The sequence below is a fragment of the Dasypus novemcinctus genome, chromosome 24 (genome assembly GCF_030445035.2).
Source record: "Dasypus novemcinctus isolate mDasNov1 chromosome 24, mDasNov1.1.hap2, whole genome shotgun sequence".
Taxonomy (NCBI): Eukaryota; Metazoa; Chordata; class Mammalia; order Cingulata; family Dasypodidae; genus Dasypus; species Dasypus novemcinctus.
The window spans coordinates 38,274,432-38,291,981 of record NC_080696.1 but is presented as its reverse complement, the minus strand read 5'-3'; the positions used below and the strand labels follow the sequence as shown (position 1 = coordinate 38,291,981).

The 17,550-nt window shown below is 39.8% G+C and overlaps 1 protein-coding gene and 1 pseudogene across 2 annotated transcripts in view; one reads left to right on the top strand and one right to left on the bottom strand.

The window, feature by feature from the left end:
- EDEM2 (ER degradation enhancing alpha-mannosidase like protein 2) overlaps positions 1-5,690 on the top strand; it is a 35,126-nt gene extending 29,436 nt beyond the window's left edge. Inside the window, exons 10-12 of one of the 2 annotated variants that reach the window (XM_058286971.2) lie at positions 525-646; positions 3,168-3,488; positions 3,838-5,690. In XM_058286971.2, coding sequence (XP_058142954.1) covers positions 525-646; positions 3,168-3,488; positions 3,838-3,903 — 509 coding nt within the window. In that variant the 3' untranslated portion in view covers positions 3,904-5,690. Of the gene's footprint in view, positions 1-524; positions 647-3,167 lie in introns of both variants that reach the window. The other variant, XM_058286970.1, reaches the window with a different exon arrangement.
- Positions 5,691-12,399: 6,709 nt separating this feature from the next.
- LOC105745798 (large ribosomal subunit protein eL21-like) lies at positions 12,400-12,947 on the bottom strand (annotated as a pseudogene).
- Between the last annotated feature and the right edge of the window lie 4,603 nt (positions 12,948-17,550).

Sequence of the window (17,550 nt, the reverse complement as noted above, 5' to 3'; positions counted from 1 at the left end):
CTGAATGTAAGACTTAGGCTTATGCAATTTTGGGGTTAGAAGGAATCTGAGAGATCTTCTAATTGAAATTCCCCTGTATATCCCTGTCAATTGGTTGTCCAGTCTTTGCTCAGTTACCACCAGTGATAGAGACCTGATTAATTAGATGCAACCTGTTCCCTTTGTAGGACAGGCTGGCAGGAAGACATCAGTGGAAAATAGGGCACCAGTGCCAGAAATCCAGGTATGCCTTAGTCCAGGCACCCTTCCTCTATAAAGTTCTCAAAGGAGCTTTATACCAAAAAAACAATAACAAATGGGAAATAAACTACTACTCTATAATTAGATGGGCCAGTGCCTATCTTTTGGTGCAGGTCTCTGATCAGCAGTGTCAGAGCACAGAGCCTAACCTAAAGGCATCTGAGGGCCCTTACGTCCATCTAAGTGTGAGTGTGGGGAGGAGGAGTCTCTCACTGCCCCTGAGTGGGCCCTTAGCCAACCCTGCTCAGCCACTGGGTGAGGACGGTCTGCTTTGGACTTCACAGAACTTATTGAGAGTGCGATGTACCTCTACCGTGCTACGGGGGATCCCACCCTATTAGAACTCGGAAGAGATGCTGTGGAATCCATTGAAAAAATCAGCAAGGTGGAGTGCGGATTTGCAACAGTAAGTATTTCCTCAGGCCCAAGAACTGATAAATGTCTCCTCCAGGGACTAAAGAGGTTACTTTAAGGGTGAAGAGTCCTGGAATATTAGCCCTGGAAGGAACCTTACATAACACCTTTATTTTATAAGTGGGGAAACTGAAGAGCAGAGAAACCCAGGGTCATATCACTAGTAGAGGTAGGGCTAGGATTAGTGCCCAGGGGTCTCAACTTCATGCCTTTGGCATTACCCATGCATCAGAAACCCTTTATTTGTCTGAATTGGCTTCTTTGCAACAGTGAGTTTTGTAAAAGGGTCTATAAAATGGGTTTTAAGAAGGGAAATCCAGAGTTCCATAGCCCAATATTCAAACCTGGGAACGCTTAACATAAGAACAGTCCAAACACTCTCACACATATTTATTGCATGTCTTTCATGTGCCAGGCACTGTGCTAGGCCCAAGGGTTATAGCAATGAAAAAAGCCCAAGTCCCTGCTCTCATGGAGCTTACATTTTGGTAGGTGGGAGACAGAAGGCCAGTGTGGCTAGAGTGGAGTGAACAAGGAGCAAAGTGGGAGGAGATAGGGTCCAGGAGGCAGGCAGGGGCCAGACCATCTACGTCTTCATAGAAGCTGTGGTAAAGGGTTTGGATGTTCTGCCTAGAAAGAGAAGCCATGGTAGAATTTAAAGGATGGGGGTGACATGATCTGATTTATATTTTGGAAAGATCACTTTAGCTCCTCTGTAGAGAACAGATTAGAAGGGTCAAGGGTAGAGCCATCTCACATCCCCTAGGACCCAAGCAGGCAAGCAATAAATAAACACTACAGACACGTTAAAACCAGATGTGTAAGAAAAAAGTCTGGTGATATTACAGGGTAAGATGCTGGACTTTATATATCCTGCCATAACCCACTGAATGTACTGGGGGGAGTGTGAACTACAGGGTAAACTATAATCTGTGTAGTGCTGCAATGCCCCAAAATGTGTTCACTGAGTGCAATGAGGGTGCCACAATGATGAGGGACGTTGTTGGTGTGGGAGGAGTGGGGTGGGGGGGAGTGGGGGGTGTACAGGAACCTCATATTTTTTAAGGTAACTTTTTTTGTGTGATGTATATATCTTCAAAAAAATACAATTTATAAAAATGATGTGGTGGAGGTGGGGGAGTGGGGGAGTTATATGAGAACCTCTTATGTTTTTTGTTTTTTAATGTAAGATTCCTTGTGATCTATTAACTTTAATTAAAAAAATAAACACTGCAAGAATAAAAAAAAGAAAAAAGTCTGGAAAAAATTCTGCAAAAAACCTAGGGAGGTTATATTAAAATGTGGAATTTTAAAAATATTTTTTAAAAACTTTCTTTTTCAAAATTTTATAATGTAATTATATTTTTTAAATAAAGCATAGATACATATTTTTAAAGTAAAGACTTATAGGTATAGGGGATAAATAAAGCAATGCTATTTTCTGGTTTCTAATATGTTGATTTCTGTGGAAAGCTAAAGTTAAGCCCACTGGGATTTTCTTAGGAATATTAGATTTATTTCCATGAAAATGATCCCCTTTGGAAGTCTTCCATGGTATAGTGGGAACAGGCGTCTGACTTTCTTGTCCTTTGTCAAACAGGGCAAGAGAATAATAATTCTTAGTATGTCAAGTCCATATTTGAGTCACATTTTTTTTGTGTGTAGGGTGGATATCCACTGAGGATCAGTTTTGTTTAAGAAATTGTATTGCTACTTCTGAGAAGCTAAAATAAATACTTGTAGCAAGTAATCTTCCTCATCTATTCCTGTAAACTCATTATGATTTTTTCTTCATTAGATTCTGGGTTAAGTAGCAAAAACTTGGTAACAGCCTTCATGGCCATCAAAGGAGTGATTAGCTAGGTAAATAAAGATACATTTTATTTTTGCAATGGAATACTATGTCATCATTAAAAAGGATGATTAGATCTGTATTCATAGTTGCAAAAAATTAGGGTAAGGGGGAAAGGAGATTGTCATGTTATATAGAGATGTCAGGGAAGATGTTTCTGATGAAGAAGCATTTGAGCTGGGAGACCTGAAGTAGGTGTGCGAGCAGGCTATGAGGCCATCTGGAGACAGAGATCCCCAGGCTGAAAGGAAAACACGCAGAGAAACCTGAGCTGGGAGTATGGTTGCTGCGCTCAAGGAAGAGCAAGGCCAGTGCGACTATAGCTGCAGGAAAAAGGGGGGGAGTGGCAAAAGATGAGGTAACGGGCCAGATCACGTAGAGCCTGCTAAAGTAAGGACTTTGGCGCTTAGTTTGCATGAAATGGAGTATCAAAGGAGAGTTTTAAATAGAGGGATGAAAGGTAAGATTTATGATATAAATGTACTCAAGAGTAGAGGGAAGCAAGAATCCCGGGTGGAAGTTGCTGTAATAATCTAGGCGAGAGGTGGTGGTGGCTTAGACAGGCTGCTTAGCGGCAGAGTTGGAGTTTATAATGGGTCACCTGACCTTTTCTGCCTCGCTGTGACGCTGTTCTGACTTGCCTCCCTCTCCCTTGTGACAGATCAAAGATCTGCGAGACCACAAGCTTGACAACCGCATGGAGTCTTTCTTCCTGGCGGAGACTGTGAAATACCTCTACCTCCTGTTTGACCCAGCCAACTTCATCCACAACAATGGCTCCACCTTTGATGCGGTGATAACCCCCTATGGGGAGTGCATCTTGGGGGCTGGGGGCTACATCTTCAACACTGAAGCACACCCCATTGACCCAGCTGCCCTGCATTGTTGCCAGAGGCTGAAGGAAGAGCAGTGGGAAGTGGAAGACTTGATGAGAGAATTCTACTCCCTCAAACGGAAGAAATCAAGATTTCAGAAGAAGACTGTGAGTTCAGGGCCATGGGAACCCCCAGCAGGGCCAGAAACATTCTTGTCACCTGAAGACCAGGGCAGGGCAAGGGAGAAGAAGCTTGTCAAGCAGAAAATCCCACTTCTCAGCTGCCCTAGTCAGCCCTTTACCTCCAAGTTGGCATTACTGGGGCAGGTGTTCCTAGACTCTACATAACCACTGGATGATTTTATTTTATTTTTTTGAAGCTCAACTATAGCAATAAACAAATCTGCTTCTGGCTATCATGTTTTTCCATTTTACATATTGTTCTCACTCATCAGATTCAAAGGAGGAGTTCATGGTTAAACCAATTGCAAATGCAGATCTCGTTTCTTTTTCTCAGACGCTTGAAGAAGCAGCTGAACCCAGAGTTGGCTGGCTCCAAAGAACTCCATGGATTGAAAATTGAATCTCCCTTCCTTTCAATGTTCTGCTTTTCTGGTATCTGAGGAGAGAATGTTGTCATAAATGTATTTTTCTTAGTTCTCGCTCTAGCCTGTGCTTCTGCCCTTTAGTCCGTCTATCTAAATGGTAATGGTTAGGGTAATGTGTCATGGTTAGGGTAATGTGTCAACTCGGCCAGGTAATTGTGCCCGTTTGTTTGGTCAAGCAAGCACTGGGCTAACTGTAATACAAGGGCCCTTATGGACTTTAGTCACCAGTGACTTTACTGTAGTGGTAAATCACAGATAGCTGATTACAATTACATCAATCAGGGAGCGTGCCATCAGCAATGAATGACACTTTATCCAATCAGTTGAATGCCTTAAAAGAGGAAGTGATTCCAGCACTGAGTGAGAATTTTCCAGCTTGTCTTTGACAGCCAGTGTCTCCCAGAACTCATCAAAAGCCTTCGTCGAACTTTCATTGGAGCCCCTGGTGGCAGCCTGCCTGCAGAACCTGGACTTATGCATCCCCATGTGAGAGACTTATAAAATTGCATACTATTGACAGATATCTCTTGTTGATTCTGTTTCCCTAGAGAACCCTGACTAATACACCATCTATCCCTCTATGCAATAAAGATTTATTTATTACACTTCTATGTGTACCAACCCTAGCTCTAGAGAGACAGTGCTGAACAGCAGTTTTTTTTATTTTCACAGAAATTAAATTCTAGAGGTGAGAACTTAAAGTAGTAGATATATAAAATAGCTCTGTGATAAGTGCTATGAGGAAACAATGCTGTGCTAAAAAATGGGGAGAGGCACTCTACCTTAGGGTGGTCAGGGACGGCCTCTCCAAAGAGGTGAGCTTTTAAACTTAATTACAGGAAATTTAAACAAAATTAGAACAGGTAATAATCCCCTATGTATTCCTCACCAACCTCAATGAATTGGACTTCAAAAATAGTTGACTGGGGTCAGTCTTGGTGAAGAGTCCTGCTTCAACAGTACTTGAATGTAACCTGGCACTCGCCCCAGCCTGCCAGCCACGCTGAGTAGCCCTTGGCCACCGCCGCCACCCCCTCTCCTCAGCCGGCCACCATGGTGACCACGCAGGTGATCCAGAGCTACAGCCAGGACTGAGAGGCCGCCATCAATCACCAGGTCTGCCTGGAGCCCTAAGCTGCTTACAGCTACCTGTTGATGTCTTGCTACTTTGACTGTGATGATGTGACTTGGAAGAGCTTTGCCAAATAGTTTCTTCACCAGTCTCCCAAGGAGGGAGAACATGCTGAGAAACTTCTGAAACTACAGAACCAATGAAATGGCCTAATTTTCCTTAAGTGTATCAAGAAACCAGAACCATGTGACTGGGAGAGCAGGCTGAATGCAACACAGTGTCTATTATACTTGGAAAAAAGGGTGAATCAGTCATTATTAGAACTGTACAAATTGGCAATTGAAAATGATCCCCACTTATGTGACTTCATTGAGACGCATTACCTCAATGAGCAGGTGAAGTCCATCAAAAAATTGGATGACCCTACAACAAATTTGTACAAGATGGGGGCCCCTGGATCCTGGCAGAATATCTCTTTGACGATCTTGCTTTGGAAACAGTGATGATGAGAGCTAAACCTTATACCGACTTCCCTAGAGCCATGAGGTGACTTCCAAGGTCACCACAGCAGTGCATACATGTTAGGTTTACCTTTACCGTTTCTGTACATTTTACCAACATCCACCAAGTTCTTTTATTTATACCATTCCTTTAAATAAAGTAATTTGGTATTCCCCATTCCCCAAAAAACATAGTTGACTAGACCAAACTTACTTCATTTATATCTACAATAGATTATTTTGAAGGAAATCCCAAACATCATATCATCCATTCAGAATGTATCCCTAAAACACATCTACAGAATCAACAATTATTCCTTAATATCTTCAAATATCCTGTTGACATTCAAAATTTTTTATTGGTTTATTCATTTGTGTTATAGTTTGTTCACATAAAAATCCAAACAAGGCTCATATATTTGCAACAGAATGCTTTGTTTCTTAAGTGTTTTCTTTCTTATTTTTTTAAACAAACCAATTTTATTGATCCATATTATTAAAGCATACATTTATCCAAAGTATACAAACAAGGGTATTTGGTATAAGCACATAGTTGTGCATTCATCATTTCAATCATTAGAGTATTTTAACTATTTCAATAATAAAAAACAAACAAAATTCTTCACTTATTAATCTTTCTGTGATTACCCTGCTCTGCATAGCTACTGTTTCTGGCTATTCTTGCACAATTATTTATTAAGCAGTTTCATTGAGATATATATTCACATACCATACAATCTATCCAAAGTGTAAAATCAATGGCTTTTAGTATAATCACAATGTTGTGCATTCATCACCACAAAAAAATTTTAGAACCATTACATTACTCCAAAAAGAAATTCCACAACCCTTAGAGATAGATTTATATTTACACTTTATATAAATGAAATCATACAATATATAGTATTTCGTGTGTTTCATTTAGCATAATGGTTTTTTTTTGGTCCAATATTAGCATCTTGTAGTATTAACACATGTTTGTTCAGTGTCAAGGAAAAATGGTCTTATATTTGCAATTACCCATTCTCATACTTTACTAAAGGTTTACTGTGCTATACAGTCCCATGTTACATTTTTTAGCATTCCTTTTTTTTTTTAAGAAGGCGCCTGTAGCAGTTTGATATGGTTATGAATCCCAAAAATAGATACTGGATTATGTTTGTAATCTGGTCTGTACCTGGGTGTGATTAAGTTATGATTAGGGCTTTGATTGGGCCATGTCATTAGGGCGTTGAGTCCCCACCACTTGATGGGTAGGGACTCACAGATAAAAGGCATGGCAAAGGACAGAGTTGAGGGTTTTTGATGTTGGAGTTTGTTGCTGAAGTGTTGAGCTGGAATCCTGGGAAATAAGCTTACAGAGGAAAGCTAAGCACGCCCCAGGAAGAGAGGAACACTGAGCCCAAGAAGGAGCAAGCCCTGGGAAGGAAACCTGAACCCAGAGGGAGGCAAGACCCTGAAGGGAGGAACCCGAACGCTCACACCAATTGACAGCCATATTGCTCCAACACATGAAAATAGACTTTGGTAAGGGAAGTAACCTATGCTTTGTGACCTGGTATCTGTAACCTCCTACCTCAAATAAATACCCTTTATAAAAACCAACCAATTTATGGTATTTTGCATCAGTGCCCTTTTGGCTGACTAATACAGAATTTTGTACCGAGGAGTGGGGAAGTGCTTTTGCAATTACCAAAATGCTGGAACAGTTTTATAAATGGGTAAGTGGTATTTCTTGGAGGAATTATGAGATGCTTGGAAGAAAAGACATTCAGTGCATTGAAGAGACTGTTGATAGCAATATGGATGCTGAAGAGACTTTTTATGATGCCTTAGAAGTAAATGATGTAACTATTATTTGAAACTGAAGGAAAGGCGATCGTGTTTTAACGTTGCAGAGAACTTAGCAAGATTAACTCTTGGTGTTGTATGGAAGGCAGAATTTGAAAATGGCAAGCCTGGGTATTAAGCTGAAGAACTTTCCAAAGTAAATTCAGAGAATGCAGCTTGGCTTCTGCTTGTACCTTATAGTAAAACCCTAGAAGAGCAAGATAAGCTGAGGACTGAACTGTTGGGCACAAAGAAAACAGAAACTGATTCTGGAAATTCCAAGCCCCTGGAAATCAAGCTCCCAGATGAAAGAGCCCCATTGGAGGACTTAACTAAACCTGGAACTTGCAAATCAAGATTGAAGATGCAGTTATCTCGAAAAGACTTGTGGAAAGTTTTACTGTTTGATGGCTTGGACCCCTGCTTCTTGCATGTTAAACCAACAAGTTTTTTGAGAGAGCTGTATGAACAAAACCACTGTCAGCTTGAACTAAAAAGGACATGGAAATGAGAGATTGAAGGAGAAACAGCTTTAAGAGGAAAACCATGGAAGCTGAGATTTGAAATTAAGACATCACCTTGAGCCAAGAAAGAAACCCCATCCATGTGTACAGAGAGGGTGAGTTTGCACCAGCAGTTGAAGAGGGTTCATGTTCCTACCTGATGTTCTGGGAGAGTTTTGCTGCCCCAGGGTAAAAAGGGTGGACCACATTCTCCAAGGATTATGGAGATTAAGGTTAGCACCCCACAGGTCTAAGAGGAGTGGACCTGTCCCCCATGGATTAGGGAAGGCCAGGTGGTCAACTCATTGCTCTGAGAGGGTTGAGCCCGCATGCCAAAGGTTAGGGAAGGCCAGGCGGTCAACTCGTTGCTCTGAGTGGATTGAGCTTGTATGCCAGACATTAGGGGGAGTATCTTTACATCACTGTACTAGAGGGGTTAAGACTCTAACCCAAAGATTGGGTAAGGTGTGGCAATCACCCCAACACTCTTGGAGGGTGAGGTCTGGAGCTTTGTTGACACCCAAATGCTTGATAAGGGTGGAACCCAGAAAATGGCCATTGGGCAAGCATGTGGATAGGGTGGGTTCCCATGAGGCATCAAGGAGTAGAAACCATCATCTTAAGAATGACTCTTGAACTGCAATCGAATGGAGGATGCCCTGCGGTTTACTGAACTGTAGAGGACCCATGACTCATATTTCCGTCCCAATTTCTCCTTGTTGTAATTAAAATGTTTATCCTTTGTCTGTGCATTTGTGTATTTTTAAAAAATATTCTTTTTTTTAAGATTTCATATTTTTTATTTATTTCTCTCCCCTCCCCTCTACCCTCATTGTCTGCTCTCTGTGTCTACCCGCTGTGTGTTCTGTGTCTGCTTGCATTCTTGTCAGTTGCACCAGGAATCTGTCTCTTTTTTGTTGCATTATCTTGCTGCATCAGCTCTCCATGTGTGTGGTACCACTCCTGGGCAGACTGCATTTTCCTTTTTTTTGCATGGGGCAGCTCTCCTTGCAGGGGTGCACTCCTTGTGCGTGGGACCCCCCCCCCCCCGCCATGCAGGGGACACCCCCGTGTGGCACAGCACTCCTTGTGCACATCAGCACTGCATGTGGGCCATGTCACCACATGGGTCAAGAGGCCCTGGTTTGAACCCTGGGCCTCCCATATGGTAGGCGGACACCCTATCAGCTGAGTCAAATCTGCCTCCCCATTTGTGTATTGGAAACAGAAAAATTGTTTTGTAAGTTTGAGAGGTCTATTGCAGACAGGACTTTGCCCCAAGACAAATGGCATTTTTTAAAATTGATTGTGATATGATTTAGTACTTGCATTGTTACTGATTTAAGGTTTGTTCGAATATTGTTACAGCAGGTCGAGGTATGGGTTTTTGTGGTTTCTTTGAACCCAGTTTTTTTTTTACAGCAGGTCTTTTTGGAATTCAGAGGGTGGAATGTATTTTGCATCAGCACCCTTTTGGCTGACTAATACAGTGCTCAATTCACTGAGCTACACCCAGTCTCCTTTAGCTTTCCTTTTAGTAATATACATGACCTTAGACTTCCCTTTATTTTATTTTTTGATTAATTAAATTAATTAATTAATTTCTCCCCACCCCTTGTTGTTTGCATTTGCTGTGTCTGTTTGTTGTGTGTGGTCTTCTTTTTTTAGGAGACACCAGGAACCAAAGCTGGGACCTCCCATGTGGGAGGGAGGCACCTAATCACTTGAGTCACCTCCATTTCCTGCTTTGTTGTGTCTCTCATTATGTACTTCCTCCATGTATCTCCTGTTGCGTTCGTCTTGTTGCATGAGCTCGCTGCACTAGCCCAGCATGTCAGCTTGCTGTCTTGCTTGTCTTTAGGAGGCACCGGGAACTGAATCTAGACCTCCCATATGGTAGGCAGCTCAATACATCCACTTCCCTAGACTTTCCCTTTAAGCCACTTTCATACCAACATGATAATACTGCTAGTTATAAATATTATGTTGGGCTTTCACCTTTTTTAAAATTAATTTCCAAAGATAAACACACATCCTTTTTACCAACTCTATACAAGTTAACCCTCAGCTTTCCATTCTCTAAACTCATTCTATTTTCTGGTGACCCATATTCAAGTTATTAACTCTCTAAGATTACACAATATATTTAATTCATAGTAGCACATTCATGCAATATTTGTCCTTTTGTGTCTGGCTTGCTTCACTCAACATAATGTCCTCCATGTTCATCCATGTTGTCACTAGCTTCATGACTTCATTTCTTCTTAAAACTGCATACTATTCCATCAAGTGAATATAACCACATTTTGTTTATCCATTCATCAGTTGATGGACACCTGAGTTGTAACCAACTTTTTGGCAATTGTGAATAGTGCCACTATGAACATCTGTGAGCAGATGTCTATGTCACTGCTCTCAGCTCTTCTGGATATATACCCAATAGTGTTATTGCAGGGTCACTTGGCAAATCTATTTTCAACTTCTTTAGGAACTACCAAACAGTCCTAGAATGTACCATTCTACATTCCCACAGTGAATAAGTGTTCCTATTTATGTCCTCCCCAACTCTTGTAGTTCTCTGTCTTTTTAAAAGTGGCCATTCTAATAGGTGTGAAATGATATCTAGTTGTAGTTTAGATTTGTATTTCCCTAACAATGATATTGAACATTTTTTCACTTTTTTTTCACTATTTGTATTTCTTCTTTGGACAAATGTCTAGTCATGTCTTTTGCCCCTTTTTTAATTGGGTTGTTTGTCTTTTTATTATTGACTTGTAACATCTGTTTATATATCATGTATATTAAACCCTTATCTGATGTGTGATTTCCAAATATTTTTTCCCATTGAATGGGCTTCATTTTCACTCTTTTGACAAAGTCTGAGGTACAAAAGTGTTTAATTTTAAGGAGGTCCCATTTATCTATTTTTCCTTTTGTTGCATGTGCTTTGGGCGTAAGATCCAAGAAACCACTGTCTACCACAAGGTCTTTAAGATGTTTCCCTACATTTTCTTCTAGTAGTTTTATGGTCTTGACTTTTATATTTAGGTCTTTGATCCATTGTGAGTTGATTCTTATATAGGGTTCATGTATAGGGAGTGAGATAGGGGTCCTTTTTCGTTCTTTTGTGTATGGATATCCAGCTCTCCCAGCACCATTTGTTAAAGAAACTGTTTGATCGTGTTAATATGGCTTTGGTAGGTTTGTTGAAAACCAATTGGCCATAGAGGTGAGGGTTTATTTCTGGACTCTCAATTCTATTCCAGTGATTGATATGTCTCTCTTTATGCCAATACCATGCTGTTTTGACCACTGTAACTTTATCATATGCTTCAAGGTCAGGTAGTGAAATTCCTCCCACATCGCTCTTCTTTTTTAGAATGCTTTTGGCTATTCGGGTGCACTTTCCCTTCTAGATGAATGTTTTTAAAAGATTTATTTTTATTTTTTTATTCTCCTCCCCTTGTTTCGTCCTTGCTGTCTGCTCTGTGTGTGCATTCACTGTGTGCTCTCTATGTCTGCACATCATCTGTTTAGGAGGCACCAAGAACTGAAACTGGGACCTCCCATGTGGGAGAGAGGCACTCAATCACTTAAGACACCTCAGCTCCCTGCTTCGTTGTGTCTCCCATTGTCTTTCTTGTTTGTGTCTCCTTGTAGTGTCATCTTGTTGCATCAACTTACCATACCTGCCTGTTGTACCAGCTTGCTGTCTTGCTCATCTTCTCCAGGAGGCAGTGGGAACCAAACCTAGGATCTCCCATGTAGTATGTGGGAGCTCAATCGCTTGAGCCACATCTGCTTCCCTAGATGAATCTGGTAATTGCCTTTTCTATGTCTGTAAAGTAGGCTGTTGGAATTTTGAATGATATTGCAGTGAATATATAAATCAGTTTGGGTAGGATTGACATCTTCCAGTGCATGAACACAGAATATCTTTCCATTTGTTTAGGTCTCCATTGATGTATTTTAGCATTGTTTTGTTTTGTAGTTTTCTGCATATACATCCTCTACTTCTTTTGTTAAATTGATTCCTATGTATTTGAATCTTTTTGTTGCTATTGTAAATGTAATTTCCCCCCTGATTTCCTCCTCAGATTGTTCAGTACGAGTGCAAAGAAACATCACTGATTTTACACTTTGATCTTCTATCCTGCCACTTTGCTGAACTCATTTATTAGCTCAAGTATCTTTGTCATAGACGTTTCAGACTTTTCTAAATATAAGATCATGTCACCCACAAATAGTGAAAGTTTTACTACCCCTTTTCCTATTTAAATGCCTTTTATTTGTTCTTGTCTAATTGCTCTAGCTAGAACTTCTAGCACAATGTTGAATAACAGTGGTAACAGTGGACATCCTTATCTTGTTCCTGATCTTAGAGGGAAAGCTTTCAGCCTTTCCCCTTTGAGTATGATATTGTATGTGAGTTTTTATCTATGCCTTTTATCATATTGAGGTGTTTTCCTTCTATTCCTGTCTTTTAAAGTGTTTTTATCAAGTAAGGATGCTGGATTTTATCAAATGCCTTTTCTTTTCTTTTCTTTTTTTTTTACAATCCACAAATCTTTTATTATTTATTTTTTTAACATCACTTATGCCATGAATTCATAGGGAATAGGTTCCAGTAGCTCAGGCTCTTTTCCATTAGTTCTCACAAAGTGTGCTTCCCTGGGTGGAGCAGGCTGGTGTTTCAGTTGGACCCAGGTACCTTTCTCTTTAGCTTTCTTCTTTTTCTGATCATTTTCCTTCACACGTTTTAGGAAGCTATCTTGGCTCTTAGAGTGCTTAATATGCTCAATGCATACATTAATTCTCTTGGCAAGAATCTTGCCCTTAACCTGTTTGTTTACCACTATACCAACAGCATGCTGGGTAGCACTGTATACTCTTCCCATTTTGCCATGGTAACATTTGTGTGGGGCATTCCTTTTTGAACAGTGCCCATTCCCTTTATGTCTACAATATCATCTTTCTTGTAGATTCGCATATATGTGGCCAAAGGAACAACTCCATGTTTTCTAAAAGGCCTAGAAAACATATAGCGGGTCCCTCTCCTCTTTCCCTTTGTGTTCGTCATTTTGGCGAATTACTGCAAGATGGCGGTTCCGGTCGAAAGACTCAAATGCCTTTTCTGCATTGATTAAGATGATCATTTTTTTGGTCCTATTTGTTAATGTGAGGTATTATGTTAATTGATTTTCTTATGTTTGACCATTGCATTACCAAGAATAAGTCACACTTGGTTGTGATGTATAAGTCTTTTGATATGCTTTTCAAATCTCTTTGCAAGAATTTTGTTGAAAATTTCTGCATCTGTGTTCTTTAGAGAGATCGCTCTATAATTTTCTTTTCTCATAGTGTCTTCATCTGGCTTTTATAATAGGGTGATGTTGGCATCATAAAATGTGTTGGGTAATTTTCCTTCCTCTTCAAATTTTTTGGAAGAGTTTAAATAGGACTGGTGTTAATTCTTCTTGAAATGCTTAGTAGAATTCACCTGTGAATACATCTGGTCTTGAGCCTTTCTTATTGGGAGATTTTTGATAACTGATTCAATTATTTAAATGTGATTGGTTTGTGAAGTTCTTGAATTTCTTATATTGTCAGCGTAGGTTGTTTGTGCATTTCTAGGAATTTGTCCATTTCATCTAGGTTGTCCAGTTTGTTGGCATATAATTTCTCATAATATCCTCTTATGATCCTTTTCATTGCTGTGGAGTTAGTTGTAATGTCGCCCCTTTTGTTTCCGATTTTATTTTTTTCATCTTCTCTTTTTTTTCTTTTGCTAGTCTAGCTAGGGGTTTGTCAATTTTATTGACTTTCTCAAAGAAGCAGTTTTTGGTTTTGTTGATTTTCTCTATTTCTTTCTCAATATCATTTATTTCTGCCCTAATCTATATTATTTCTTTCCTTCTGCTTGTCTTGGGAATGGTTTGCTGTTCTTTTTCTAGTTCTTCTAGTTGTCCAGTTAGATCTTTGATTTTAACTCTTTCTTCTTTTTTCATATAAGTGTTTAGGGCTATAAATTTCCCTCTCAGAACTGCTTCTGCTGTACCCCATAAGTTTTGATAAGTTGTGTTGTCATTTTCATTCATCTCAATATATTTATTAAGTTCACTTACATCTTCATTGACCCACTGATTGTTTACAATGTTGATCAGCCTCTATACACTTGCAAATTTACTTCTCTCCTGTCTATTTTTGTTTCTAGTTTCATTCCATTATGATCTGAGAAGGTGCTTTGTATAATATCAGTTTTTTTATATTTATTGAGACCTACATTGTGAGCTAACCTGTGGTCTACCCTGTAGAAAGATCCATAAGCAGGTGAAAAGAATGTATAACCCACTGAGTTTGGGTGCAGTGTTCTACACATGTCTAGCTACTTTACCATATTGTTCAAATGTTCTGTTTCCTTGTATATCTTTTGTCTAGTTGTTGTATCTAATGATGTTAATCATGTGTTGAAGTCTCCAGCTATTATTGTAGAGATGTCTCTTTCTCCCTTCAGTTTGGCCAGAGTTTGCCTCATTTATTTCAGGGCACCTTAGTTAGGTGTATAGATATTTATGATTATTTCTTCCTGGTGGGTTGTCCCTTTTTCAAGTATATATTGGCCTTCTGTATCTCTCATAACTTTTTTGAATTTAAAGTCTGTCTTGTCCAATATTAGTTAGCTACCCCCTACTCTTTTTGTTGTTGTTGTTATTGTTTGCATGGCATATCTTTTTCCAACCTTTCACTTTCATCCACTTTGTATCCCTGTGTCTAATATGAGCTTCATGTAGGCAGCATGATGCCTACATGGCTCATGATTTTTTATCCATTTCGTCAGCCTATATCTTTTGATTGGGTAGTTTAATCTACTCATATTCAATGATATTACTATAAATGCAGTTTACTTCCACCATTTATTCTTTGGTTTTCATATGTCATATCTTATTTTGTCTGTCTTTTTACTCTTTTGGTTATCCTTTCTACTATTCTTTCTTCTGTACTCTCCTCCAAGCCACTCACTCCTGTCTTTTTCTTTTCAGGCTGTAAGGCTTCCTTTAATATTTCCTGCAAAGGTGGATTCTTTCTAACAAACTCTTATTTTCTGCCAGTTGGTGAATATATTAAACTCATCTTCATATTTTCAGGACAATTTTGCCAAATAAAGAGTTCTCAGCTGGCAGTTTGTCTCTTTTAGTATTCTAATTGTATCATTCTTGCCTCCATGGTTTTTGATGAGAAATCCCACTAAGTCTTACTGGGCATCCCTTGTATGTGATGGTTTGCTTCTCTCAGAATTTTTCCTTTAGCTTTGATGTTTGACATTCTGAGTAGTATGTGTCTTGGAATAGGTCTTTTCACATTTATTCTGGTATGCTGAGCTTCTTGGAGATGTACGTTCATTTCTTTCATAAGAGTTGGGGAATTTTCAGCTCTTATTTCCTCAGATACTCTTTTTGTCCCTTTTCCCTTCTCTTCTCCTTCTGGAACTCCTGTGACACATATGCTGTTGTGTTTCATGTTATCATTCAGCTCCCTGAGCCCCTGCTCAATTTTTTTCCATTCTTTTCTCTCTCTGTTCTTTTCTGTCTTCAACTTCAGGTGTTCTGTCTAATGTATCACTTATTCTTTCTTCTGTCATTTCTAGTCTACTGTTGTATGCCTCTAATGTGTTTGTTTTTTTCTTTAGGAGGCATCAGGAACCAAACCTGGAACATTCCATTTGGGAAGCAGGTGCTCAACTGTTTGAGCCACTCTAATGTGTTTATTTCACTTATCATGTCTTTCAATCCCATGGGCTCTTTTACTTTTCTATTCAGATTTTCAAATACTTCTTTGTGCTTCCTCACTGTCTTCTTTTTTTTTTTTTTTTTTTTTTAAAGATTTTATTTTTATTTATTTAATTCCCCTCCCCTCCACCGGTTGTCTGTTTTCTGTGTCTTTTTGCTGCGTCTTGTTTCTTGGTCCGCTTCTGTTGTCGTCAGCGGCACGGGAAGTGTGGGCGGCACCATTCCTCGGCAGGCTGCTCCCTCCTTCACGCTGGGCGGCTCTCCTTATGGGCGCACTCCTTGCGCGTGGGGCTCCCCTACGCGGGGGACACCCCTGTGTGGCACGGCACTCCCTGCGCGCATCAGCACTGCACATGGGCCAGCTCCACATGGGTCAAGGAGGCCCGGGGCTTGAACCGCGGGCCTCCCATGTGGTAGACGGACGCCCTAACCACTGGGCCAAAGTCCGTTTCCCGTCTCACTGTCTTCTTGATGTCCTTTATTTCTTTAACCATATTGTCTTTCAACTCATTAATTTGATTTTGGAAATTTGTGTGCATCTTGTTGATTAGTTGTCTCAAACGCTGTGTCTCTTCTGGGGCTTTGATATATTCCTTTTATTGGTCATTTCTTCCATTTCCTTAGTATGACTTGCAATTTTTTGCTGATATTTAGGCATCTTATTAGGATGGTGTAGTAGTCAAAGGGATACTGATGTAAGATACCAGAAATTGGTTGGCTTTTGTAAAGGTATTTATTTGGGGTAGAAGCTTAGAGTTACCAGGCCATAAGGCATACATTATTTCCCTTACCAAAGTCTGTTGCCACATGTTGGATCAAGATGGCTGCCAAGGTCTGCAAGGGTCCGGCCTTCCTCTTCTCTCCTCTAGGGCTCCATGGTACCACCTTTTTCCAATATCAGGTGTAGGCTGCGATAAGTCTCGTCTCTTTCCCAGGGCTCGTTGCTCTCTGGGCTCAGCTGCTCAGCTCTCTCCACAAGGCCAATTGTAGACTGTCAGGTGAATGGCTTGTCTCTCTCCCTGGGGCCTCTGCCATATCTATGGAACTGTTCTGCTCCTCTGTGTTCCTCTCCTGTGTGTTTACTTCCCAGTGCTCCAGCATTAAAACTCCAACTAACTCATCTACATTGTCACTTTCCTACTGATGTCGCCCAAACAAATCCTTAATCATAATTTAATCAAATAGGAGTAAAACCTGTGAATCCAATACAATCTAATATACCCAGAGGAAAAGACCAATTTACAAACATAATCCAATATCTATTTTTGGAATTCATAAATAGCAAACTGCTACAGATGATGAGTTTACTCAGATGCTCAATTTCTTGATCATTGTCTAGATCCATTTCAATAGGGGTTACAAAGTAGTGATGTTCTAACTTGGCTAGAACTTAGCTAAAGAAAGACTGCTTCTCATCAACTCTTTTTCTTTTAAATTTTTATTCTGGTAACTATATACAACCAAAAATTTCCCCTTTTAACTACATTCAAATATAAAATTCAGTGTTGTTCAATAAGTTCACAATGTTGTGCTACCATCACCACCATCCATTACCAAAACTTTTCCATCACCCTGAATAAAAACTCTGTACAATTTAAGCATTAACTCCTCCTTCCCTACCTCTACCCTGGATCCCAGTAACCCATATTCCTGTTTCTCACTATATGAGTTTGCTTATTCTGATTACTTCATCACTATGAATGTGATTTTATCCCACTGAATGATATTTTGGGAGTGGTTGAGATGGCAAAGTTTATGTTGTATGTATGTTTCCACAATTTTTATAAATATAATGAGCAACCAATGCAACAATAACGAAACTGGAATACATGATCCTGGATAGGATCTAATAAGGGAGGAAAAAAAGCCCAAAAGAACATTATTGGGACATATAAAAAAATTGGAATGTTCATATACTTCTCTGTCCTCC